At 39.3% G+C, this 26,265-nt stretch overlaps 1 protein-coding gene and 1 long non-coding RNA gene across 3 annotated transcripts in view; one reads left to right on the top strand and one right to left on the bottom strand.

Annotated features, from left to right (window-relative positions):
* Positions 1-1,625: 1,625 nt before the first annotated feature.
* Positions 1,626-26,265, top strand: part of rapgef6 (Rap guanine nucleotide exchange factor (GEF) 6) — a 119,956-nt gene continuing 95,316 nt past the window's right edge. Inside the window, exons 1-2 of one of the 2 annotated variants that reach the window (XM_037979090.1) lie at positions 1,675-1,745; positions 1,858-2,093. In XM_037979090.1, coding sequence (XP_037835018.1) covers positions 2,019-2,093 — 75 coding nt within the window. In that variant the 5' untranslated portion in view covers positions 1,675-1,745; positions 1,858-2,018. Of the gene's footprint in view, positions 2,094-26,265 lie in introns of both variants that reach the window. The other variant, XM_017419895.3, reaches the window with a different exon arrangement.
* Positions 11,862-14,608, bottom strand: LOC108238067. The gene is made up of 3 exons (XR_001808666.3): positions 14,174-14,608; positions 12,683-12,761; positions 11,862-12,581 (listed from the first exon to the last, which is right to left on the bottom strand). It is a non-coding gene; the product is annotated as an uncharacterized LOC108238067 (long non-coding RNA).

The raw sequence follows: 26,265 nt of genomic DNA, 5'->3' as shown, positions 1-26,265 counted from the left end.
TCGAAATGAGAGAAAGAATACTGGAGGAGTTTGATGTGTCAGATGTGGGGATATAAAGTAAGTTTCCCAGAAGCGGAAATTGGAGGAACTATATGGGATCCGATAGAAGACATGAGGGAGACGACTAAGGCTGAATGTATGCAGTGGTATTACAGGGAGTGAATGTTGTACCTGCTCACAACACGCTAAATCAGAATAAATAAACCACAATACTTTGATTCACAAGTACAGCTGTGTTTTTCTCTTTTTTTCGCCCCCCATTCAAACACTGAATAAACTTTCATGATTGACTCTGCTCTGATTTTGTATATCCGAGTCATTAACCCCCCCCGCCCATCTTATTTCCTTAAATTTCTAAATTAGAAGAATAATGCACACTTAAGCTGGACACCCTTTTCTTAACACATTTTCAGGAATTTTGTTTTCAGTGGACATTTAAATTTCCCACCTGTCTCTACTCTTTTTTTTTTTTTTTTTTTTTTTTTTTTTTTTTTTTTTTTTTTTTCTTGTTTTACCTCTCTTACGGCGCGGGAGGTCAAATGAACCGAGCGCACCCAAACTCACCGCGGTTACGCAATAAGGAGAGGAGAGGACGGAAGGAGTGTCCCCCCGGCTGAGGGAGCACGCGTGGATGTGGACACGAACAGCTGTGATTTTACTTCCTTCGTGTCTTTTTTTAACACATAACATGTCCCGAAGGCATCAGAGATTAAGTCATGCTCTTATCCCAAACTACGAGAAGCAGTTTGCTCGTTCCTGTCCCGTTTAAAATACAAATCAAGAATTAGACGACCAGGGTTGCCAAATAGGAAATGACGAAATATCGTACGGTCGCTCGAAAATGATCGTATTTTCACCCAAACTATCATATGTGCTGAGTGAGGGTGCGCCTTGTCGCACGGAAATGCCAAAAACTTCTGGTCGTATACCGCATAGTCCCTACAAATAGATAAGATAGTTGTATATCTGGCAACACTGGACGACAAAGTTGACCGCCATATAAACCAAAATATACCGAGTCAGGTGCTGCGTTCAATGACATTAAGGCAATCTCAATATTCCAGATTTTGACTAACTTCAGCCTTCTGACCATTTGGGGTGTCCAGAGAGAAAATTGTATGAGGCTTCTTTAGAAAGCCGTATAATAGAATTTTAACTCCGCAGCTTTAAATTTTAAGGCACCATCATCATTATTGCTTATGTTTCAGGCATTTTTCATTATTCGAACACAGTATTTTGTTATTTTTAAATCGCGTTTTATTATTTATGAATTTATGAATATTTGAACGCTTATGATGCGTTGATTGTTTTAAGATGTACTAGATGTGTAAAGCTCAACAAGAAAACCAAAACAAAACCATTTTTTTAAACTGAAAAAAGGCCACAAAACTAAACGGTCACATAACGCTGTGAACTTCAGAACTATATAAAGCTGTAAACGCAGCAGCACACCTAGACATTTCAGAAAGCATCGGGTTGTTTGTGAAATGATTTAAGACCGGCTGTTTTGTTGTTTTTGTGTGACGCTGCATGCAACAATACACGCGAATGCACGTCGCGATAACGTTCTCCTAATTCCGATGGTCCCGAACGCAACGCCATGTCCGGACAGATGTCGTCAACTCTCGGCTCGCGGCTCCGCTGGGAGGAGGGATCTAAAAATCTGAACTCCTGGACATGACTGGCGCTAGCTACCAAACTGGATATTTATTTTGACTAAAAATGTGCCGAAATCAGTCCGACAGGTCGCGCATGCTTGACTTTCAGTCACACTTTGGCGGCTTTCACTGTCTTTCGGAGGCGCAGTAACAACGAGCTAGGTGAAAGTTTTTTTTTTCTCCTCTCTCCCTTTTCTAGTAGAAGGAGTTCCCGGTCGCTTCGTTTGGAATAAACCCCACCATGATGCTCGGCGGGGCGAGTACAAAGTTCTCGGGGATGTGACTTGTCTTCAGCTTCGGAGGCGTAAGAAGTGACTTTTAGAAGCAGCTAACGACCTGACGTGGGTCAGAACCGAAGTTATGAAAATGACCGGAGCCATGGAAACTCATTTCAGTCTGGCATTGATGAAGCCGCCCTCGCTCCGGACCGCAGAGGTAAACAAAACCATCGTACCTTTAATTAGCATTTTCTTGCTAATGTTAGGAAACTTTTGCTTCTCCTCAGAGAGGGAAAATTTCACCCATCTCACTTATTTTTGAAGTTTCACCGAACTGAATCAACAAGTAGCTACTTAATGGCTTAAAACTTTTATGCTCTGTTTATGAGCAGCCTCGCATGCGAATATGTTGATTAGTACACAACTAAGTCTGTACAAAAACAACAAAAAAGTTATTTATATTTGGAGACAGTTTGTAGACTTTAATTGCACCAAAACATTTTGGTTAGTTTGTCGTTTATGTGGTGTATGAATAATAATTAAATAGAAAAAGTCAAGAATTAGATGAAACAGAAGTTTAATTGGCGTCCAAATTGGGGTCCAAAGACCTCACAGACTGCTTCAAGTGACGTCATCAGAATGCGTCACCGCCATGATACAAGACAAACAAATGGAAGTACTTGGATCTAGACAAGTTTGATGGCCTGGAAACTGGAAAAAAACAGCGCAACACAAAAGTTAAAATATGTGGAGATGCTTTGGTCAGCTGACAAGCAACTATAATGGCAGAAAAATTAGGTTGTTTAATGACTTTAAGCCCCTATGAAGATGTGCATGTGAAGAAATGGGCGGACGATCCAAGTCACTGTTGATTTTGTGTCCAGAATTTGTAATCGATCTGATTTTTGTCAATCTGAGCAAGTTCAAATACGACGACTTCAAGGCATATCAAAGTCTCCAATTCTAATTATTACGTCTCTGGTTTGTGCAGGAAACCGGCGCTGTAGTGAGGAATGGTTACCACTTATAGTAACAGCAAGGCTAAGTGTTATGTAAACAGGCAAACTACTGATAAAGTATGCTTTTTTTCACAATATACTACACAGCATTCCTACTGGTAGTCAATACAACAAGTTGACCACCATTTTTTTTATTAGAAGAATTTAAAGAGCTGAAGCTGTGGTTTCATAAAAAAGTGCACAGGGGAAAGTACTTCCAACAAAATGATCAGAGCAATTTCTTTACTGATTGAGGCTTGTTTTTAATAGGTATGCTCGACCAAAATTTTGCCGGCCATGTTTGTTGTCCTTTGTTAGTCACAACTGCAGAGATTCTGAAAGATGATGTTCGATCTCTGTCAGCCCTGATTGAACAGCTGAAAACTGTGCAAAAAGTTGGCCATGATGGTTGAATTAACACTGATTGCTTTTCTCTCTTTCCTTTATTCACTGGAGCTGGTCTTCCAAAATGGTGATTAGACTGCATACACAGGATATGACATCATTACGGAGCAGTTGAATGGGGACTGGGGGGGCTTTTTTATTATCTGAGAGGTCTTTCTAATAATGGGAGATTGAATCAACTTTTTGAGGACAAAGAGTGACTTTGTATGAGAAAGAATTGAAAGGGTTTTTATAGTTATTTAGTTTGGGGAAAACTCTTTTTATTGCACCGCATCATGAATTCCCTAAAATAAAATTTCCAGCTTCCCATCAGGGTGCCTATACATGACCCCAGGATGTGGTTTGTGTGAACCTTTAAGCAAGAGTGACTCCAGTTAAATTTGATCATAGCTTATTTCCCATCCCACCTCCTCTGACCTGCTCTCCGCCTCCTCCCTTCATGAAGCTGTGGAAACACAGCTGGCTTGTCATTGCTTTTAGTTACGCTCCCTGCTCAAAAATAGCTCCTGCTTTACTCCCTTTCCATGTTCAGCTGCTAGTCATCAGTTTGAAGCACTTTTTAAAGAACTATCAGGGGGAAAAAAAAAGTTTTAAGTAGAAAGCCTTCAGTTTTGCTCGATTCTTTTGAAAAGCTCTCTCTTCAAGGCCCTAATCCTGTGTTTATTTGAGGGTGGATGGCTGGAAGAAAGGCTCTCTTACACCTTTACAGAGGGGATTTGTGCATATCAGTACAACTCTGTTTTGTCCAGAAGTAGGTGACGCAGTGGTAGCAGGGAAGTTGGCCGGCACTTTGATAAAGCAACAAAGTTTAGGCTATACTCTTGAACCCAGTGGAGAGTTTAAAATTTTATGTCGTGCTTTAAGCACCATGTGTCTTTTCTTTAAAATGTGAAACTTTGTAACGTCGTGTTTAGATGCCCAAAAGCTGAATTTCATCCAATCCAGCAGACAATTCAGCAGACAAAATCGTTAAATATTTTCCCAGCAAGAACTCACAGCTTTCAAAACCTAAATAAACATAAATGTTTAAAACTAATTTATTACTTTGCCTTGATCCACTAAAAATACTCTAACAGGTTATCTTCAAGTCTTTGACCAAAAGTGAAATTCTCACAAGGGATTCTTGAATATCTCAGTTTTTATATTCTTTATCAAACACCATCTAAATCCTTGTTAGCTTGAAGTGAATGTGTTGCACATCTGTTTCGCTGCAAGTCTTCTGTTCTGATTCTGTTTTGTGAATATGTACTCAGTGCTTTTATTGTGTTCAGCTTCACAGTCAATGGCCGTGTAATTGTCAGTCTTTTAAATGAGCCCTCAAACCTGCTTCGGAGCACAAAAGTGTGTTTCCTGATCGGCTCAGGTCTGTTACGACTGATCAGGGTATTAAAGGGTGCATAAAAGTGAACGCTGATGTAATTAGTGGCTTTTAGATTTTTGAGGACTAATTGAGATGCATGTAAAAAGGCAGATGTTGACACTTTGATAAAATCTAAAATAAAATTTGCGTAAGTTTGAAGTTTGTTAAACAGACGTAATCATTATAATTCCTATTTTCCACGACAGTTCTTTGGAAACATGTAAACTTATAGATGGAGTGATTTTTGAGTATATTGCAGCTGATAGTAAGCCAACCATATTTTGGCCTTAAATTCTTGGGAAAGAAAATTGCAATGAGAACTTCTTGATTTAAACCATAATCAACAGAATTACATGAAAAAAGCATTGTTTGCAACCCCAAAGTTCTTAGTCTTTTTAAGTTTTCTTTTTGTGACAGTGTGACTTTGCTTTCTTGGAAGTTTTAGGTGTGCTGTAGGTGTAGGTCTGTCTCCCGTGCAGATGTGTGGCTCGGTGGGAAATCTCTCCCGCCGCAGGTTTAATGCTTTGTCAACTTTTCCCACTTTTCTTGGTTTTCCAGCCAGTTCCTTCGCCCCTCTTCCGTGTACCTTTTTCTTAGTGCCATCCGGACTCTGTGGTGGTAGTGGATGACAAATCTCGTTGGGATGATTAATGGTGGTTTCGGCTGCACCCAGCGCAGATTGGACTTTATGGGAATTCCAACCATTGCAAAGCCACAGGCTCCCAAGGGAAAGTGTAAGTGAGGGAGAGAAATGGAGCAGCAACCTTCTTCTTTCTGAGTGAGCATTCGAGCCGCCATGGACAGAACACGGGAGAAGTAGACCGTTCTGTGGTTTATGCTGTATTCTTGGAGTGCTTGTTAAGAATTTAGTTCAGCAGTGGTTGAGCGAAGGATATATTTCACCAGAACTTCATTTGATATTCTGTTTAGCAGCTGTGCATCTGTGTTGTCTAACATCCTTTGCTGGTTGCTGTTATCTGAAAATAATGTGACACTTCCAGTCTGTGGAGGCTGATGGTTAGCTGGTGATGCTGCAGCTTTTTAATTTAGCAGCAAAGTTTTGTTGCTTCTTTGCTGTCATTTAAAGATGGAGCCATTCACAGCTGTTTATTCAAAACTGCTGTTTCTGTGAAAATGTCTTTGGCTTTAGAGGCACAGAAAAGGGGCAACAAGTGACCCCAGAAACAAACACACTGGCAAAAGATATACATCAGCTAAACTGGTGTTTTACTCCTTTATGACTGAATGCAACATATGCAAACTAGTTTCAGGCTTAATGCGTCAATCTTCGCGCAACAATATCGCTTCACCTGAAAGACGTGAAAGCCAAGCAGGCACGGGCATTATTTTTATCATCTTTTTCCGGTTACCTTTTAAAATAAATGGGTTAAACCTAAAACCTGCGAGACAGCTGTGTTCCACTTTACAAGAAAACAGAAGTCAGAAAGCCTACCAAGTGGTGAAACTGAAATTCACAGATTTTCATTTGAGGCTTTTCTTTCAGCTGTGAAGGGTCACAGAGGACGACTGTGGGAGATAACAACGAGCGGTCTATTTGTGTGTTTGAACCAACTGTACAGACATGGTTAACGTGTTTCCAGCACAACAGAATCTTGTTGTCTGCTGCGTCCTTCACTTTTTTCCCCTAGGTTCAGCATTGCTTCGGGCACCTTTTTACTATTTGCGAGAACATACATCGGGTATACCTTCGCTGTGATTTATGACGGCCACAAATGTACGAAAGAAGTGTCCGACACTGACAATTATAAAACTGGTATCTTCAGTTGTTGTGCCTTAGTCATGCAAACAGCATTGCTAGCTGTAGCTGCTGGCTTCTGTTCACGCCGCAATAAACAGGATGGTAAGTTTAGTTTATTCTGCAGTTTTTTTTTCAATGAATCTACCTGAATAGGTAGTGATTGGAGAGAAATCCAGTTTTGTAAGGGTAAAACACGGCTTTACTCTGTATTTTTAGAAAGTTTATTGGATTTATTCATTGTGTGAGAAGCAGCCTTTGTGCTTATGCTGCACACGTTAAAGTTATAATGGCATTAAAACTGGAACTTCCTACCTTTTACACATATCTTTGTGTGGAAAAATAAGGACAGCGTTCCCTAAAAAGTAAGCAAACATGCATGTTCACACACAGCCGAGATAAAACCAGTTAGACTCCAGCAACACCAGACAGAGGCCTTGGGGCTGCTTTTCTTCCGAGCTTGTTGTACGATCGGGCTCGTTCATTACTTTGAAGATGACGCATGCAAACACCTAATACAAACAGACTACATGTATGCGCTGACATTATCCGTTCTTGTTCCAGTAACAGAGTTCACTTTGTACAGAACCTTCAAGTGCCAGGTGAAGTAATAAAAATAGAGATTGGGCAAACCTTTTCTTTTTATTCTAGTAATCTAAACAAGCAGTATTTCATCAGGTTTCAGTGAGGTTGGGAAGTTTAACTAATTCTCTTTGCAAGAATTGATCAGTTTTAAGCAGTTCGTTGCTTAACCACAAACATCGAGTTTTAATCGAAACAAGTCATACTCTGAGCTGGACAAAGACCGTCAGTGTCTCCGCAGAGATGAGTTTTTACAAACCGTCTACAAAGTAACCTGAGCAAAAGTCTCAAAAGCTACAAAAACATGAATGCTTTTCCCGGCCGGAGTGACGCTATTGGTAGACACATGCCTACCGTTTTAATTTAAAAGTGTTGAACGCCGCTCCTTTAAAAGCAAGCACCGTTTTCAGTTTATTGTTGTTATTCGTTACAATTTGGAAGTGTTTTAGTTTCTCACCTTGCGGGAGGGCTTGAGGTTTCAACACCTGCGGATGTGAAACTGAACCGGTCTAGTTTTAGCTCCATGACACAGCTGGTAACTAACAAACATTAAACAATCAAATGGCACCAAATTATAAAAAATGTCTTTACTGGCCTAAGAGGTGAAACATTGTCAGAAATACAGCTACTCAGTCAAAAAGTCAGGCTGGGAGAAGGGCTAGCAAGACCACCAGTCCACTCACGACCCATTCCTCCTCTAGATGTTCTTAATCTGTTAAATAAAAGACTCACAGTAGCGCCATAGCTAACTGGGTCAGGTAGCGATCTAGCTAATTCATTAATTAATTTCTCAAGAACTTTATGATGGACTTTGGCAAAGAGGTGAGCAGGAGCTGGCACTTTCCACTGCTTTGCTCAGGTGTTATCCGCGAAGGAATAATCTGAAACTTTACAGCCAATCAGAGCAACTCCTCAGCTTCAGCCCGGCGTGAGAATGAAAGTTCCAGGAAGTTTCTATCTATTGCTGCCTATTTAAGAATTGTATTAATTTAGACCGATTCTAATTATCATTTTTTGACAATAAATTAGTAACCAGTAGACCGATTTAAAAAATAAATAAATAAAATTAATTTGTGTTGGATTTGTCTTTAAAAGATTTATCTGATGGTATCAACATATGTTGTGTTTGAAGAGGTTATAAAAAACAGGCACTCTTGGCAGAATGACAATAATGCAGAGATGCAGTATGTGGAAATAAAACTCCAGATGAAAGTTTTCAGAGTTTAAAAAGACAACAGAGGGAACAGAAGGTTGAACTGAGCTGTACTGTCGCTTTACGGGGGTGAGGAAAATAATCAAAATGTACAGCCTTCGACCGTGACACTGCAGAGGAAGAAAAACAAAAGATTGAACATGTTAAAGCAACATGGAACAATGATCAAATAAGATTGCTTTCAGAATAGCTTTCTGTTAAACTGTAACCACAAGCCGAGTTCCCAGGAAAATTAGTCAGCGCCAATTTCTTTTTCCTCAAACCGTTTTACAGTGATACAGATGACAAAACCCGAGGGTGTGTTGTTACAGGCACCAGTGGCAAAATGCAACCTTATACATCAGGCAATACATCAAGTGAATTCATTTAGTGTAGTTTATACTAGTCTGTGTTGCAGCAAATATTAACCTAGAGAAGGTACAACGTATTACTGCAGGACCGTGTTATAGGATTACTGCACAGGGTCATAGTGAGGGGTCAAAAAAACTGAGACCTAGTCAGAGTAGACTTACCACACAGAACACCACTGACCGAAACAGACTCTGAATTAAAGCATTAAAGGGATAATCCAGATTTTTGGCACTGGTGTTCTGCGGGAAGGTTTAGGATAAACTAATATCTCACCTGTTGCAGTTAGTTCTGTTTGTTAACTTGGACTGGATTGACCAGCTAACGGCTAGTCCAAGTGGACCAAGACCAAAGCAGACTGTTGTTGTCCTAAAACAACCCCAGTCTTAAAAAAATTGTAGCGGTTCATGCAAATGTTTACATTTTGCCTTATTTATTTGCACAGAATCTTATAGTTATTTGCTGGCACAGATAGCGGCGGCGGCTAGCTCTAGCATTTTCGTTGCAAGAGAGGAGTTTCATATTATTTCTGCCAAAACAACTGCGTGAAGCAAAATCAGCAGTGGCGTAAAGGCTTTCAGTTTATCGTTTTTGTGAGCTGCTGTGACATTTTTTAAAAAATTGGGGTTATTTTAAGATGGCAGTAATCCACTTTGTTTTCGGCCCTGCTCAGACTCATCAATCCGGTTATGATAACCTCTGTTTCCCCAAACTGAAGTGTTTCAAAGAGCTGTCTGCACCAAGTGAAATATTAATTGTTTCTAACTGTTCCAGAGAACCCTACTTCAAACGGTCTGAGCTATTTATGTATTTTACTGGATTAGATTTGATTGACATTAGTGCTCCACAAGGTGACAACTACTAGGAGGATATCAATTTCAGATCAGTTTTTTTTTTAATTTGTAAGCACAATTTCAGCTCCTAGACAGCTGCAATATTTCCTTCTTCTTCCAACAAGCATTGTAGATATTAATGAAAAACTCATCTACAACTTGTGCCAACATATCAATCAGTTTTCGAGTCACAGCAGGTGACACAGTACCTGCAAACATCCTCAAGTTGAGGCTTATTTTCTCCAGCATGATGTAAACGCGGCTCAACATCTCGCTCTCTCTTCAACAACTCATACTCCCACACTAAATGTACACAAACAGGCCAGTGAAAACATCAACAAAGGAAAGGAGAGGAGAAACGTTTCGGTATAAGAGAGGCTCTGATATGAAACGGGTACAACGCCGTCTGTGTGAAAGAGAGGAAGCATACTGAAGACTGTTTGTATTCAAGCATTGGAGTAAAGTCAGGGTTTTCCTGACCGGGCGCACTGAAAGCTGTCCTTATGGATTCACTAAATGTTCTCTGCATGACTGAGCTGCAGGGCTTGTGGACTGCGAGGCAGGCAGACACTGGAAACCGAGGATGACTCAAGTTTTGGGAGTGTTGTGAGACTTCTGACTGTTCTTGCCTCTCTGAACTGCTGCCCAGATGTACGCAGCATCAGGCTGATGTGACTCTATTGAAAACAGGAGAAAAGACTTTTATGAATGTGCTAAGTAAATTATTAGGTACTTACTTTCAGTAAAGTGTTTTAAAAGCTGATTGTAGTGAAGTTTAAGGGGAAAAAAACCAGAGATATATTCAGTTGATTTCCTAATGGTCCTTACTTTGAAAAATGTGGTTTATTTCTATCTAACTTTTTATTGCTTGATCTAATTATCCGTACGTTATGAATTAATTTCCTTTCAGTTCTGTCAAAAGTAAATACTAAATGCATTTGTTGGGTCTTAAGTTTTTTTTTTGCCAGTTCATTCTTTCAAGCCGTTTGCTTTCTGCTCTAATCCTGCTGTCGTCCACATTTTTCACCATTCACATTTAATTAAAAGCTTGTACTCAGACCACTTGTTGCCATTGGAGTGGCTTTTGAAAGCCTGTTTTGAGTCCCTCTTTTACCCAGCAGCCCTCAACAACAGCTGAGCTTTGTTACCGCTGTGTATTGTTTAAATGTCAACACGTCAGCTTTTCCTGTGGGGACACCCAGCCTAACAGCCCGGCAGCCCTTTTCTTCTCTTCCCGGTGCGAACGTGTTTGTAATTGCATGGATGTGCAAACAGTGTTGCATGTCACTGCTGCTGCGTGTGCGGGGAAGGGGGAGGGTGTGTGTGTGTGTGTGTAGGTACGTGTCATGTGACAGCAGGTGTGAACGTGCAGATATCATCAGCTCCGGCCTGCTTGATTTTTTTTTTAAAGGAATACGGATGAAGGCTGCAGATGGCCTCATTTTGCACAGTTGGATCAAACTGTGAATAAGTTACCCTGACATCAGCTATAAATTCACTTTTCTCTGATATAAATGTTTTCAGTAACTCCCAATGACAACATTACACTGCTAATCGAACTTTTTGAGGACTGTTTTTGTTTTTAAAGCTTCAGCTAAAACCTGCAGCATGATGTGAGGGCTCGAGTACTATTTTCACAGTGGCTTCTTGACTCGTGACAGTTTTATTTTCTGATAATAAACAGTCACAAACAACTGGCTGTTAGGAAAGAACAGCTTATATGACTGAAGGGATCACATGCTAAAGCAGGAAGTTACAGATATGACAACAAACAGAGATAAGCTTTAATTTATGAACATATATAGAAAGCTGCTTTGCATTCAATAAGTGCTTTCAACCAGATGGTTTCATTTATTTTTTAATGTATTATTCAGGCTACGAAAGGGTCAAAGGTAAAGACACGTTCCGATTTGGGTTCCTCATTTTGTCAAAGCAGAAGTTCCTCACTGAAGGAGCATGTTTATGAATGAACTTTACTATAAAAACTTTTCGTCTACTTTCACCCAGCCCGTGTTGAACTCTTTGAGGGTGTGGTTGTATTAGAAATCCTGGTTCTTTTTTTTTTCCTTCTTTTTGAGGGAAAAGTCGCAGCCTGTGTTTGGACCTGCGGCTGCAGCGCTCTCTCTTATTAAGGCAGCTTCATGAGCCTGAAGAACAGGCCTTGAATGTGTGCCAGAAAGGCAAAGCAGGAGATTCTTCCAGTTGTATGTTTGTTTTTGTGTGATTTTGTTTGGAAAGAATCAAGGTTTAAACACTTGTGTGCAAAAATAACTAGGCATTGTGTTTACCAGTTCAAACGGACGTTCTCTAAAGGAAAGATAAAGATCCTCAATATTAAGTCCAGACATACTTAATATTTGTAAGCTGTTTCTCCTTACAATATCTTTTTTTTTAAGTAGGGTTTTTGACTATTTGCACAACTACACTGATAACAAATTCAGTCTGCTTCTGCACACTTTGGTTATCTGCAGGTTGATATTATCACCTAAAATCAGCACCATTTAAAAAAAAAAAAGTAAAATATTTATTTCATAATTTCAGGAAGTGGTCAAAGCAAAGAGGAGTACAACATAGGGCCTTAAAACTGCACAGGAAGATGGAGAAATTTGAAAAATTATTGAAAGCATAGATAAAAAAAAGACCAGTTTGGGAGAAAAACAAAACACAAAAATGGTCATACTTTATTCATAATTTACTGGACTAAACATTAACAGCATAGAAAGTATGGCAACATGATATTTACGACAACAAATCAAACAAACCAACAACAACAAATGTTCAAGAGTCATTTTGTTTTTTTGTTTTTTCCAACCTTTTGTTGTGAAAATTCACTTTCTGATCTGTTGTTTTCTGAGACATTTTGTTTTATTGCTGTAATTTCTGAAATGTTCTCCGAGACAAAGGAGTTTCCTGAAATCTTGTAGTGTCTTTGATTTCCTCGAAGGAGGTGTAGCAGTTCTTCATTTCACTATTAGATACTAATTATCAGGTAACGAGCAAAACAGGAAGTGTTTTACATGAGTGTCCTCTACTCTTTGGATTCTAGCTGTAATATATATTTTGGGTTTCTGTTTTCGCCTTGTTGCTATGCAGATAAAACATGTTCCCCTTGTTTGGTTTGCTCATGAGGTCCCATGATGGTTTCATCCACACTTAACTGGAAATCCTCCCGAGACTGGACTCTAGTCAGCAACAGTAGTTTAGGCATCACTGGTACACAAAAGAAATACAACCTGTTAAAGCAGCTAACCCTTTTTTGTTTTGTTTGTTTTCGCAAAAAAAGTCAAAAACAGGTCAAGGTTAAAACTTACATTCTCTCCAGATTTCTTCAGGAGTGAGTTCAGTGTTTGTTTAAGAGGAAGTGAGTTGTCCGTTTGTGTATTTTTTATTCTGAAAACAGTGGAAATAGACAAACCAGTTGACGATTTAAACCTGTAAATAATCAGAACATATATTTGATTGACAAGCACGTGTGTCAGTCTTCTCCTTGGTTTGCGTCACTTTTTCCCGCCCCCTTGGAAACGGCGCTGTAGTTCTTGGCGGAGTCCTCAGGTAGATGGCTTTATTTAAAGCCACACATTCTTTCAGCTTTTCTAACCTGAGACCTCAGCAGTGTGGTTATAATCTCTCAGTTACTGTTATTCTTGTGAATGGCCACACACTGTCAGCAACATGCAATGAGTTGTTTTTTTTTAAACCTTAATCCAAACAGTAAGAATGACTTTTAAAGAAGGTAAACATTCTGTTTTGGTAATCTGGTGTGTTATACCTGGTGACCCTGCTTCATATGCAGCCTACTAAACCTCCTATTTGTGTCTAGGAATTCATATGCTAGGCACTAGTAGCATTTGTTATTATTCAGTTTTTGTCTCCAAGCTGCTTGTTACTATGGGTGACACACAAACCTCGGTTAAGATTGTTTTTGGTTGTTTCATTTTGAGTACATCATGTTTTTATTTTTATTTTTTCCCCCACTGCTTTTGTGTCAACCCTGTTGGACAGTGGTGATGATCCATTTCTCAATTTGTCAGGCTGAATAATACCCAGCCAGCATTTTTTTAACTTCAGAAACAGAACACGGTGTGGGTGAATTTTTCTGAACTGTGTGACACATCTTTGCGATGATCCCCCATCCTCTTGTCGTCACAGTAACGCTGTCCAGGAGAGCAGCGCGGTTCTGATGTTCATCCTGACACAGACTGGCACATTCAGGTCACTCTTCCTCTCACTGACGAGGCTTGTCCTAGCTTTTCGTCTTTTTTTTTAGCAAGCTGATGCATCTTCTTTACCCAGAACATATAGTTTTGAAAACCCTGCACTTGCTCTTCTGCGCCCTGAGTTGTGCCGTTCAGTGCGCTGAACCCTGCAGCGAGTGAAGTGCATGTTGCATTTGATCTGAAAGGCCATTAATCAGCCAGAAAGACCCAGAGTGCATCATAAATCTCAGCGGTCAAGTGGGCCTCAAATTGAATGAGCTCCATTTGTGACAATAGAAAACAATGAACCAAATCAATAAAACCCTAATCTACAGTTGTCACACCGTTGTTACATTCTAAAGTACATATAAAAAAAACATGCACAACACGTAAAAATATGCAAACATTTTAGTATTCATACCACTGTCATGCCCTTTTTCCCTTTGGAGTGTCAGAAATGAGCAGCTCATTTTAGGTGAATTAATTTAGCTCGCTCCGTTTTTGACCTCAGTCACTTCAGTTCTTGTTGCTCTTCGTCAAAAAGCATCTTATTTGAACTGAAAAATCCTCCAGCCTCTTAGACATCTAGTATTTTGCCTCACTTACCCACTACTTAGCAGCATCCAAGCTTTTGTTTGGAGTCTTTTTCAGTTTGAAAAAAAAAAATTATAATAATCCGTGACACATCATACAAAGCACGTTTAGACATCCAGCAGTTTTGTGGATCAAGGAAAGATTCTGCCCGGCTGTAATTAGATGAGATTTTGAGAGTCTGTATCAAGTGTCTGACTGACACCGAGTGTCTGCCAGCTTCTACTACTGAGTGTGATTATGTCTGAAGCCCTGACAGGAGCAGTGCTGTGGGGAGGCCTCTTGTTTGGCACATCCCAGCGTGGAAACACTGAGTCACTGTCCACATCAAAACACAAACCACCCACTGGCTTTACCCCATCCACTCTCCTCTGTTACTACTAAACAACAATGGGATGCTGGTCTGAAAAAAAGGCATTCTGCAAACCTTCGGCTAAAGCAAAGAACAATATTTGAAATTGGGGTTAAACGTTTGTCAAACGTCGGGTGAAATGTTTTTGCCACCGTCAACAGGAACATTGTTCGTACAATCAGACGTTCATGTGCAAATGAGCTTTCCTTCTGTCCTGTGTGCTTTGCACAGAAAGCCACTTAAATTAGGAGCCAGCTGTGATTATAACTTTAGGGTTAGACATAATAGTGTGAACTATTTTAGGATGCTTTGTTATTTTAACCATTCATATATCAAAACATTTGCTCAGTCTGGAATATTGTGCTCTGACTTTTTGGTTTTTGTAACTTTATACTTGTTGAATTAGTAACTGTTTTTACAAAAGAAATTCACATAGAAAAATGGTGAAAACTCTTCAGTTCTTTCGAAACATTGTTGCTTCAGCATGCTTGCTAATTTTAACTTTTAGCTTCGGCTTTGCTACGTTCAGCTTTTGGCTACGGTTTTGCTAATTTTCATTTTAGCTGCTGTGTTGTTTTTTTATCATTAACAATTCAGTTAAATCTTTAATAAATTTGAGGGATTCCATTCAACACTCAGCATTCACACTTCATTTGTGCAGAAAATGCAACTAATTTATATTTCTTATTTAGTCAACAATCAGAAAAACTAGTTTTGTCTTTTTTTAAACTCTGACCTCATTTTTCTTTGTTACTACGCATGTCTCCATGAGCGCAGATGTTCACCTGATATTTCTACATTCAAAACAGAGACTCACTCATCTGTTTCAGGTGGAGCCAGCTTCAGATTCGACGATAAGGGATCTCGGCTTACTTTTTTCTGTAAGGTGAAAACAACCCCATAGCTATGTGACTTGTACTGACAACATTCCTGTCCTGAGACGGATTCTAAAACGAATCGCCTTACCTTTTTTCTTTTCAAGTTGCGAAGGAATGAAGCTAAGCTAGAAGTGAAATCGTTCCCATGCTGTGTCGCTGTTTAGTTTGCGTTTCGCTCAGCCTTCAGAGTTATACGTGTCGCACAAAATGAACGCATACGTGTGCCGGTTCCATTTCGTTCCGGTCAGGTTCCAAGACTGTAAACGCAAATAAATAATCTTTTTATGGCATCTGCAAATTTGTGCTCGATTCAGAAGCCCACATAATGCTAATTCAGCCTGTGTGAAGTTCAGCTGTATTTCCAGTGAAGGCTACATTAGAGCAGCGTGATTGTGCAACACAAGGCCGACTAATTCTGCAGTAGGTTGGAATTATTATGGAGCGTCGCTGTTCTGCAGACACAAGGTGGTTTGATTTATGAAGGATTAGGTAGAATTAGATGAGTTTAAATGCAAAAAAAAAAAAAAAGGACGTAATTTGTTCAAGTGACACAAGACGACAGTAGAAATCCAGTTAATGGGATTATTGAAGATAAACTACAGATTTTATCAGTCAGTCAGTCACGTTTACAGACCAGTAATTTCTGTGTGGAGCTTTCTTTTATTTAATGATGTCAGTATTTTTAGTTTCAGTGATCTGCTCAGTTTATTCGTCTCCTCTCAACTTGTTAAACAACTCCCAGATGCAGTCATTGTTCAGGATTGCTTCTCGGCGTGTTCAGTCATCTCAAACAATTTCCAGCACTGGCTTCTGAATGTTAGGAATGTGGCGACCGGATTCCCGGAAACGTTCCTTCTCGCCAACCTCATCACTCAAAAACATAATGATGTTTTATCTCTATGAATATTGACCTAAGTATTTAATACTTTCATATTTGAACTTTGTATTTCAACTATTTCTTTGTGTGTGGAACCCTGCACTGGTTAGTGGAGAGCAGAGATCAGGAAAAACAGATACTGAGAAGCTTTTGTTTAAATTGCAGATATATTATTTGTATAATTGTGCTTCGTATGTCTATGGAGAATTACCACCTCACCATTCAGAGTGTGTGTGTGTGTGTGAGAGAGAGATACTCAACTCTCTTTCAAATGAGAAGCAGCAGGTGCAGCTGTGCTTCAAGACTGAAAAGCAAATAAATTTTGCATTCATTTGTGTGCGCTGTAATAGATTCCCTGCTTCACAAAATTTTCCAGCTGCAAACTCCAGTTTGACTGATCCGATCGTCCTCCCTACTGGTTTATGGTAAGGGTCAGATCTGCCCGGATGTTCTGATTCACGGTGTATTCAGGGGAATAGTACTGAACGCGCTGGAGGAAAGTTGATCAGCAGAAACAGGAGGAGACCGGTTTAGCTTCAGAAACAATCCTCACACACGCGTCTTTTAAATCTGAGGTGCGGTGTTGGAGGGGAGCACTTACAGTGTGTTCTGTTAACCACAAATCTGCTGACTTTATAAAGCAATACCTGTTTTTCTGGACTTTGCCTTTTGGTATCTGAAATGTGCTTTTCCTGAGCTTAAATTCTCACAAATATTTAGCTGATTGGAGAGCAGCCTGGCTCAGTGACTAGGAAGGTTCTTCTCCGATTCAAGGGTCGGGGGTTCGATCCCCAGCCTCTGCAGTGTGCCAATGTGTCTTTAGGAAAGACACTGAACCCCTCCCCGCCTCTGATATGCTTATTGGTGTACGAGTGAGCTATAAAAGTACTTTATATAATAATTTATAGAATAGAAAGCACTTTATGAGTGTGTTTGTGAATGGTTTAGTGAGAAACATGGTAATGCACTTTGCAGAACCTAGAGAGGTTAAAATGATCATAAATACAGTAAGAGTGAACCATACTAATTTAGAATTATTAAACACTAAAATACTAATCCCCTGAATAAGTTGCTTCTTCATAGTTTGATTATCTTTTGGACTGCATGTATGTTTTTCGTATTTTTCGTTTTTTGTATGAGCTCAACAAAACAAATATCTGACCAGCAAAAGCCAGGATACGTGGCGTCAGGGTTTGTGTACACACGTTAGAAGCCATTTACCGTCAGGTCTTTGTGTGAGGCATCTGAAGGTCTGGCAGGCTTGAGTTGTGATTCATCTTGACACGCCAGTGTATCTTCCATGCAAATATATTTAAATTATATGTGAATGTTGGAGCTGCCCATATGTTCACATCCTGAGTTTTGTTATCGTTTTGTGGTGAGTTGAAAGCTTTTTATAAACACAAAAGTTTCAAGCTTAATTCTTTATGTACATGAAGGCATTTGAGGGTCTTTTTATGTTACCAAGAATAATAAAACACACACAGAATTCCCATTTCTTTAGTAGAATTGTTTAAATTTGATCAATGTTTGCAATGCTCCTATAAGACACTATGGCTTCCAACATCACCTGGTTTCTACTTGACCTCTGGGGGCTTCAGTAACACCAAACAAAAACTGGACTGTTGTTATTATTTTTTATTAACTCCCTAAAGTATGTTAAAGCTAGCAAGCCCAGCTGTAAGACGCTCGGTTTTGTTTGCTTTTCTTGTCCAAAATGGCGAAGAAAACATCCCTTTGCCGCTTGCTTCTGTTTCTGATTTACGGCACTGCAGCGAGAGTGTGTGAAGCAGAGCGAAGCAGAGCTGCCTGTCTGAACAAACTGGGGAAAGAGATCACTTATCTATAACTTGGCTATTTGACAGCCCACCTTTGCCTTACAAGAAAATTACAGCTTCGAGCAGGCCAAATGGGTGCGTGCATCACCCACTTTAATTTGAGAGCCAGAGCTGACAGATTTGCTTACATGCTTCTTCATGTTTGCACATTTCTATTTGTGTGCTTGCCTAAACGTACCGCTCCAACCGCAGCCATTGCCTGCCAGCTGAGCTCTGTGTGGCTTTTAGTTCAGCTCAGTCTGGTTTATTTTGTCTCTGCTGCTTTGAGCGGACCGAAAGCCTCTCTGGCCGACACCGAGCGCAGCAGAAATGGAGAGGTGTAATGGACGAAAGAACGAACGAGAGTGAAACCACAGGTAGCGAAAGGCTACGCACTTTCAAGTGTTTAACTCTCAAAACATGTGACTTGAATTAAGGAAATTACCTGTGAAATAATGTTCCCAGCTGAGCGAGAGAGGAGAACAAAGGCTGCATCCTGTGAACTGGAGGAAAGGTTAAATGAGTGCAAAACAAGATGTAAGGAAAAGGAAGCGGCAAGAAGTTGAAAACACTGCTTTTACTACTGTTTAAGGTTTTTTTTAAACAGTAAAATGTAAAATGTTTTGATGATCCAAAATGTAAATTTTGAGCATCAGGCTGTTATATACAATGCAATGCAAAAGCAGCTTTTAACAAAGAAAGTTGCAGTTAAATCAGAAAGCTTTTATATGTACATAAAATAAGGCTGCTATGAGTTCTTTATTCATTTCTGCAAAAGAAACTGCAGCTTAGATTACATTAAGGGTCAGATTTTCCATTTCTGTGTGTGGCAGTGTTTTTGTGTGTGTGGATGTTTGGTTTGGCTGGTGGAAAGATGGCAGCTGGCGTGGTGTTTTCTGCGCCAGACTCGCTCTATATACTCTGTTTTTGGGGAAGTGGAGCAGTCACAAACCTAACCCGGATTTTAATACAGTGCTTGCAGACTGAACTTTTTGTACAAAGTTAGTCTTAAATATTCGCACAGATTGCTATTTAAGCATTTTAGTAAAGTGGAATACTTTATGTTCACAACTATTCTCTTCTTGACCCTTTTAGCACCATAATATTAGATATATTTATTAAAACGTCTGGTCTTTTTTGTCAATAATTGTGTCAAAAAATGTCCTATGTCTAAATAATTTACACCCATTTTCCAGGAGGAGTAGAACTTTCAAAATCTGTCAAGTATTTATCATTCTTATGTAATTAAAAACCTAAAACTGTGTGTTATAAGAAGAAAAGGACAAAAACGGAGTTGAATTTTCTTCAACTTTCCTTTTAAAAATTCTTGAAAAGTGCAGATTGAACAATTCTGAGATTGCAAAAATCTAAATCAAGCTTTTTTACAACAACTTTCTGTGTCACTGGTGATCCCCGTGGTTTTAAAAGGGTTAAACTCCAGAGGTTTTGCGTGGTTTGACAATCTCGCAAGGTTAGTTATTTCAGGCTAATTAATTGTGCTTTTTATGAACTCAGCTCTATATACTCAGTTTTTATAGTGTGTGAACTCTGCACACAATTTGTTTTCTGTGTCTTTATTCAGCAGAAGTCAGCTTGTATCAAGTTTGTACCTAAATGAGTCGATGCAGACTTCTCTTTAATTCTTCAAAATCCTATTGTGGTGAAACTTTGAGAAGCTTTTAGGTTTTCCGTGCATGCTGCTTTAAACAACCTCTTTCCAACCTGCTTTTGTTGCTTAAAAAATGAGCTCATTTGTGCAGAAGAGAAGAGGCTGACCTGGGAACTATTAGGGAAATTAATTGCTGCAAATGCACTTGAAACTTCAGTGATGCTGAGAGGGACGTGTCTTTACTGCACAATGAGGCAAAGGATCATAGTGATCCCATTAGAGGTTATATTACGGCGAGTCAAAGTTGATGTTTTTGCACACGGTTAAACTTTTAGACCTTTAAGAAACTAAATGTTTTGTGCTTGATGGTAATTTTCCCACATTTGAATATCTTGTGACGAGACTCTAACTACTGGGCAATGATTTAGGATAGATTCTGATATCAACATATGTTATAAAATATAAATGTAGATTACAACAAAAAGTGTTTTAGTTGATATTGAAAACATAACCAGTCAGCTTATTAAAGCTTAGATCGTGACAAACACCCTCTCTTGCTACTATGAATTTTTTATGTCCCAGGATTCGAAGCATTAGTCAAAATGTGTTTTAGAAACCTAATCAGATAATCCTATTTTTGGTGGAAATCTCCTCTTAATTTTAATTATATATGTATGCTTTTATAGTTGGTGTTCCTGCAATGTGTCCCTGAATGCTCAGACACACAGTCTGCCAAGTGTTGCTTTATTCTTCTTCTGTAAAAGCTAAACAATGCGGTTGGGTCCCACCAATAAAAAATGGCTTCCTTTTTCCACATCAGTATCAAATATTTATATCATATTTCGAGTTTTAAATCATAAATGAGATTTTGTTAGTTTTCTGAAATAAATCTGGTAGACTGCAGGGTTGTAACTTGCTTGTCCTCGCTGTTAGTAAGAATTTCTTCCACCCACCAGTACGATAAGATTTATGGCACTCTCACACCCAGTCCCCCCCCCCACTTCCATGCCAGGGAAATGTGACAAGCTTTCATTTTTATTTATTGTGTTTCTTTATGTTGCAGAAACTAAAACAAAGGGGTTTAACTTCTGGAGTTTAGCCCGCTGTCTCAGAGCATTGATGTAGTTTTCTTACTCATGGGTTTTCTGTGCTGCTGTGAAAGATCTTCTCTTCTAAAGCATCACATTACTTCCTCAAACATGGGAGTTGAGTAGTGTGTCCATAAAAATACTTTATGAAAAGGAGGATTCCAACTCCGAAATCACAAACTCTAATGAGATAATTAGACTGTACCGCGTCCCCTCTCCTCATCATGACTCCATAAAAGCTGTCTTATAGAAATAATCTACTTTGATAATATAAAATATCTCTGAAGTGATTTAAAATCTGTGCAGATTATTATTTTTTCGACTTTTAATTCATCCTGACAATCTTCCTTTTATTTTGTTTTTTTTTTTTTCAAATGTGCAAATCACAAGATAAAATGTTTTTTTTTTTTTAAACCCCGGGTCACATGTATGCGTGTGAAATGGGATCTTTCACTACGCTGGAGCATTTTTGCTCCTTGCTTTTAGGATTTTATGCCATACCGTGGCACGGTGTTGACACAGGTTCTCGGGGACCCGGGAGTCGATGTAATCTAAAAGTTCAGGGCCGGTTATGAAGGCAGGATGTTAGCTGAGCTGTTTGTTCTTCCAGCTTCAATGGACCTGTTATATCATCTGTCGACAATGTCCTTTTTGTGTTGTTGACAGACTCACACAGGCTCTAGTGAAGGCGGGTGTGGGCAGCTGGTTCATTGTAATGTCCATGAGGCTAGAAACAGGATCTGGTTCATTCCTGAAAAGTCTCTTTTTTGTTGTTGTTGTTTTTAAGACAAGATGTTCCAATCGCTCTCCATCATAGAAGCATGAAGTTAGGGTACTCTTTTCATTTCTGTTATTTCTCTGCCTTTGTGTATCATGAAGTCCGTGTTAATATTGCTTGATAAAGGGAGAAATGTGATGAGTGGGACAAAAGCCTTTGAGCAGCACTGCAACAAACTTGCTTTTGTGTGAGGAGTTCCAGTTTGGTACTGCCACAGTTTTTTTTTATGTACGAGTGACATATTTTTATCTGTCAAACACCTCAACATGAGTAAGCATCAGTACTGCTTATTTAAATTGGATAAAGCTGTTGTGTCTCGAAGTCTAGTTAATGTATCAGTAGAGAGATGTGCAGCATCTGTTGAACAAAGTGTGAAAATGAGGTGTCTGCCAGGAGATGGCAGCAGTTCTGTAGCGTTACCTGCCTCAGTCAGACGCACACAAGCAACACGAGCTGAGTGGATCGTTAATCAGCTCAGTGCAAAAACACCATTTGTCCTACCAGATTATTACACACTTCAGAGCATCCGAGTTTGAGAAATCCCCAGTGTTTAGTGGAAACTTTCCATCCTAAAAATAAATTTTTATGTTTTTGTTCTCATTTACCATCGCTGTGTTGTGTCTGTACAGTCAGGTGGCTCATATAAAAAATGCACCACTTCCAGTGGACTTATAAAAGGTTGCTGGCTTCACTTTTCTCTCAGGTGTGGGCATTGGTTCTCTTTTCCTTTTCAGTGTATGTGTTTTGTTATCAGGTATTTTACTAATATGGTCAAACTCTAAACTCTAAAATCGACACACTTTCACATTGTGTTAGAGGAGCTGAAAGGAATGTTTCTTTATCATATTGTTTTGAAAAGAAAAAATACTTGACGTCAACTTCTTAATTTGAACTATATTATTTAAAATAAATAAAAAAAAACATTTATGAAAAACCTGGTTAAAACGAATTGGGTTTGTAATTGTTTGCTAAGTCTGTTTGTCACTGAACCAACCCTGACTAAATCCAAACACGTTTTGCTCTCATGAACTTAAAAAATTCAACTGCGTTCCCAGTTTTTGGAAAGATCACTTTAATTGAAATCCTCAGTCTCAGCTGGTGACGAGTTGATCCGCGTCTCTCCTGAGGTTGGGGCGTCCTAACCACAGATGAGGTTGTAAGGCCACTTCATTGGTCTCTGAGGAGGACGGAGCGGAGGTCAGAGGTCAGGGAGGATCGCTGCTCTGCTCTCCTGAGGAAGGACAGAACAACGCGCCCACAGGGCACGGCACGTGGGCTCCACGCTGATGAAATGAGGGGCACTGCGTTGATGATTAGACTGAGCGGCTTAAAAACATCAAATAAAAAGTAGGCTTGATTTATCAACTTGTGAACGCAGCGATGTGTTTGTGTTTGCATATTTAGTGAGTTCATCTGACTTGTTCTGGTCTTAAGATGCAATTAAAATAAATGTCCGGAAAGAAGAATTCTCTGCACATTTCACTAGAAACAATTTCATCGTGATTTATTTGGATTATAATGTGTTTTTCCATCAAAGTTTTTTTTTCTGGCCTCATTTAAATAAATATAGGGATGTCCACCATTGTATCAACAATCACAAATCAGACTATATCCACTATGTGCTGTGTTCAGTGTGCTGTATGGATAGGATATATTGATAACACTCTGTGCAGTGATAAAGTTACCATCGTTTCCCTTGGAAGCCAGAGAAGAACAGATATCCCATCATCGGATATCCTGCTATATTTCTGTCTGGACCCATCGATGACCTGCTTTACTGTGATCAATATATGAAACGGGGGCAGTCGGTGTTGTGGATGTGCCCTGTCGTAGTAATCTTTGTGCTAATTAATAAGTGATCTAGGATGGAGTGGGCAACATTTTTTTTTTCCCTGAATGAAAAAAACACACAATCAAATAAAAACCTTTCTTTTGTTTTGCTTGTATGTGAGCAAACAGCTCAAGTTTATACATATAGATCATTCCTGCTTTATTAAAAAATAAATTCATCCCAGTAGCTACAGTGAAGAAAACTCAATCAGGGCTTTTTTTTTCTGTCATCTCTGATGACAGATTTGAAACATAATAGACATGTTTGCTCAGAATGCTATCTTGGTATATCACACATACTGCACATAAATAGATTTTGTCTTCAAAATTTAGACCATTTAGAGTCATTTTTCTCTTTGCCTTTTTTTTTTTTTTTTGGAAAACCTCATTCTTAGTTTGTTCGACAACACAACCACTGACTTTACGAACAGAGCAAAGAAACGTTTAGGCCCATTTTTGTCCAAATGATCCACGTTTTTTTCTTGTGAACAGGCAGTATAGACTGATTTCACTGGTTTCAAGAAGCATTCCTAAAAAGTTTTTTTTATAGATTGTTGATAGCTCAAGATTTATATTTTGCTAATGCGTTTTTGGGATTATAATGTTTAATTTGGTGTTACTTTGAGTTGTTAATTTTATGACCTTTCGGATAACATTTTTAGTTCTATATGCCTGCAGAACAGATCACTCAGCTGGCCTGTAGGTTGATAACAGGGTACGGCTCCCACTGGTTAATACTGTGTTTGCTTATATCGAACCTTTTGGAATCCGACAAAGTGTTTAATATAATCCCAGAAGTCTCTAACAAGCAGCAGTCAGGTGGTGTTTAAGGCCGTCTGGCTTCATCTCTTACGCCTAACAGCAGCGAGCGCCTCGGGGCTGTGTGTCGCAGCACACACACACCTGCACGCTCAGCAGCACGACAGGAGTGCTTACTGCAGCACTTTGTTGTGTTCACTAACCTGGTTAACAGTAATTTGAAGTCAATCCTCTTTCACTTTCTCACCACTCTGAACCAGACTTCTACATGCGTTCTTTTCACTTTGTCTCTGCCTCGGGATCAGTAAAGGGAAGTTTGGACTTCCTGTAACGCTGTCAGCAGCACGAAACTCTGGCCTTCAGGACTGAGCGCTTACACGGAGCTGACTAATTCAAAAATCTTCAAGCTTTGAGTCTATTAAAAATAGGAAATAAGTTGAACTACAGTAACTTGTCACGATTTCACCTGATATGATGTTTTATTCTCAGCTCTCTCTCTCCCTCTTTGGTTTCTCTTCTGGTATATATACATTTTTCTTTGTCTTACTGCTCGCTGTCACTTCCTCCTGTCTTCCCCCCCCCCTCTTTTCTTACCTTTTACTCTCCTCCCGCTCTCCCACCCAACCCTTCCTTCCTGTGTCAGACTTGGCAAACAACACATCAGGGGTGTGTTGGTCCGACGCATTAAAAAGCTCTTCATTCCTCAGCGTTGATCTCTGCTTCTGCTGGCTTCCTGTTGCTTGACTCAGTTTTCCAGTGCACACATGTCATGTTCACGCACGCATGAGCAGGTACAGCATTTTACACAGAACTCAATGTCTTCCTCTACGAATCAATTTTCTCATCTGTTTCATAGCTTTTTCTTGGTGGATTCTTTGTAAAAGCACTGTTTAAAACTGATTAAAATACTCTAGCTCATTGTGTTTGCCGCATAAAATATCAAAGCACCATAGATATTTTTAAATATGCAGTTATTTTTTTTGCTCAACTAATTTGAGGATGTCTGTACAGTTTCTTGAGGGGTTTATTTAAGGCTCAAAAGTACAATGAAAAGGTACTTCTGCCTACATTTGTATTAAACATTTCACGGTAAATTACCAGCTAAAGAATAAAGTCCTTAATTTGTTTTGTCTTTAAATATGCACAACTAGCAGTGTGAAAAAGTGACATACCACATTAAGTCCGTACCCTCCAGAGACATTCTTATGCATTAATAATGAGTGATAGTCTTTTTTGATGTAATTTGTTTCTGCTAAACTGCAACTTGCTTTAGTTTCACTCTAAAGAGGAATGACTGTTAGGAAAAGTCGGGTTCATCTCACTTTTTGAAAAACCTGCACGTAGACGCAAATGTGTACATATTTTTCATATATAAGAAAATGTGCTCGTGCATCCGCATGTCAGTACGGAAAAGCAAATGGAGTTTGTGATGAAGAAGCCAAGCTAGCAACTGTTTTTTCTCATTAAAAGCAACTTAAAGTGAAACAAGTTTATTGCGGTGTAAGCAACAGCTATAGTGTGGATTTTCACACTGTGCCACTTTTGCCCTAGATGGTTAATCAGACATTTCAGACACCAAAAATCTTTGGAGTAAATAATGTGACAAAGTGCAAAAACACACAAAATGGATCACATAGAGGGGAGCAGTGCTCCTCTGTGGACCAAATCCTGAGAATCATTTAGTTTGAATTTCTTTCTACTCTTAGGTATTTGCTATAACTGTAAAAATGATAATAGTAAACAAAAACATGTGGCTTTTTTGAACACCGATTCTGCTTCTTTAACCTGCTTTCTGACTTTGATGGTACATGTGTGTGTATTTCCTGTGCAGTCCACCTGTTAAAAGTAGATGTCCTGCAGCCTGTTTGTCGGATTGCTACGCGTGCTTATAAAGCTGTTCCCTTCGCATACAATCTGTTGTCCCCTAAATATTTTGACAGCTGGCTCTGATAGTGTGCTATTTTAAAGCTGTGGGTGGGTACTCGCCTGTGTGCGCATCCCGCCGCTGTCACGAGTACATAAGTGGTGTGCCCGTCCGTCTGCTTTGAGCGCGTCAACTTGATAGTCAGCGTTTGACACAGGCCAAGTGGCTGTCAGATTGCAGCATTTGATGTGATTT

Source organism: Kryptolebias marmoratus, linkage group LG13 (genome assembly GCF_001649575.2).
Source record: "Kryptolebias marmoratus isolate JLee-2015 linkage group LG13, ASM164957v2, whole genome shotgun sequence".
NCBI classification, from domain to species: domain Eukaryota; kingdom Metazoa; phylum Chordata; class Actinopteri; order Cyprinodontiformes; family Rivulidae; genus Kryptolebias; species Kryptolebias marmoratus.
This window is presented reverse-complemented; position numbering and strand designations above follow the sequence as displayed.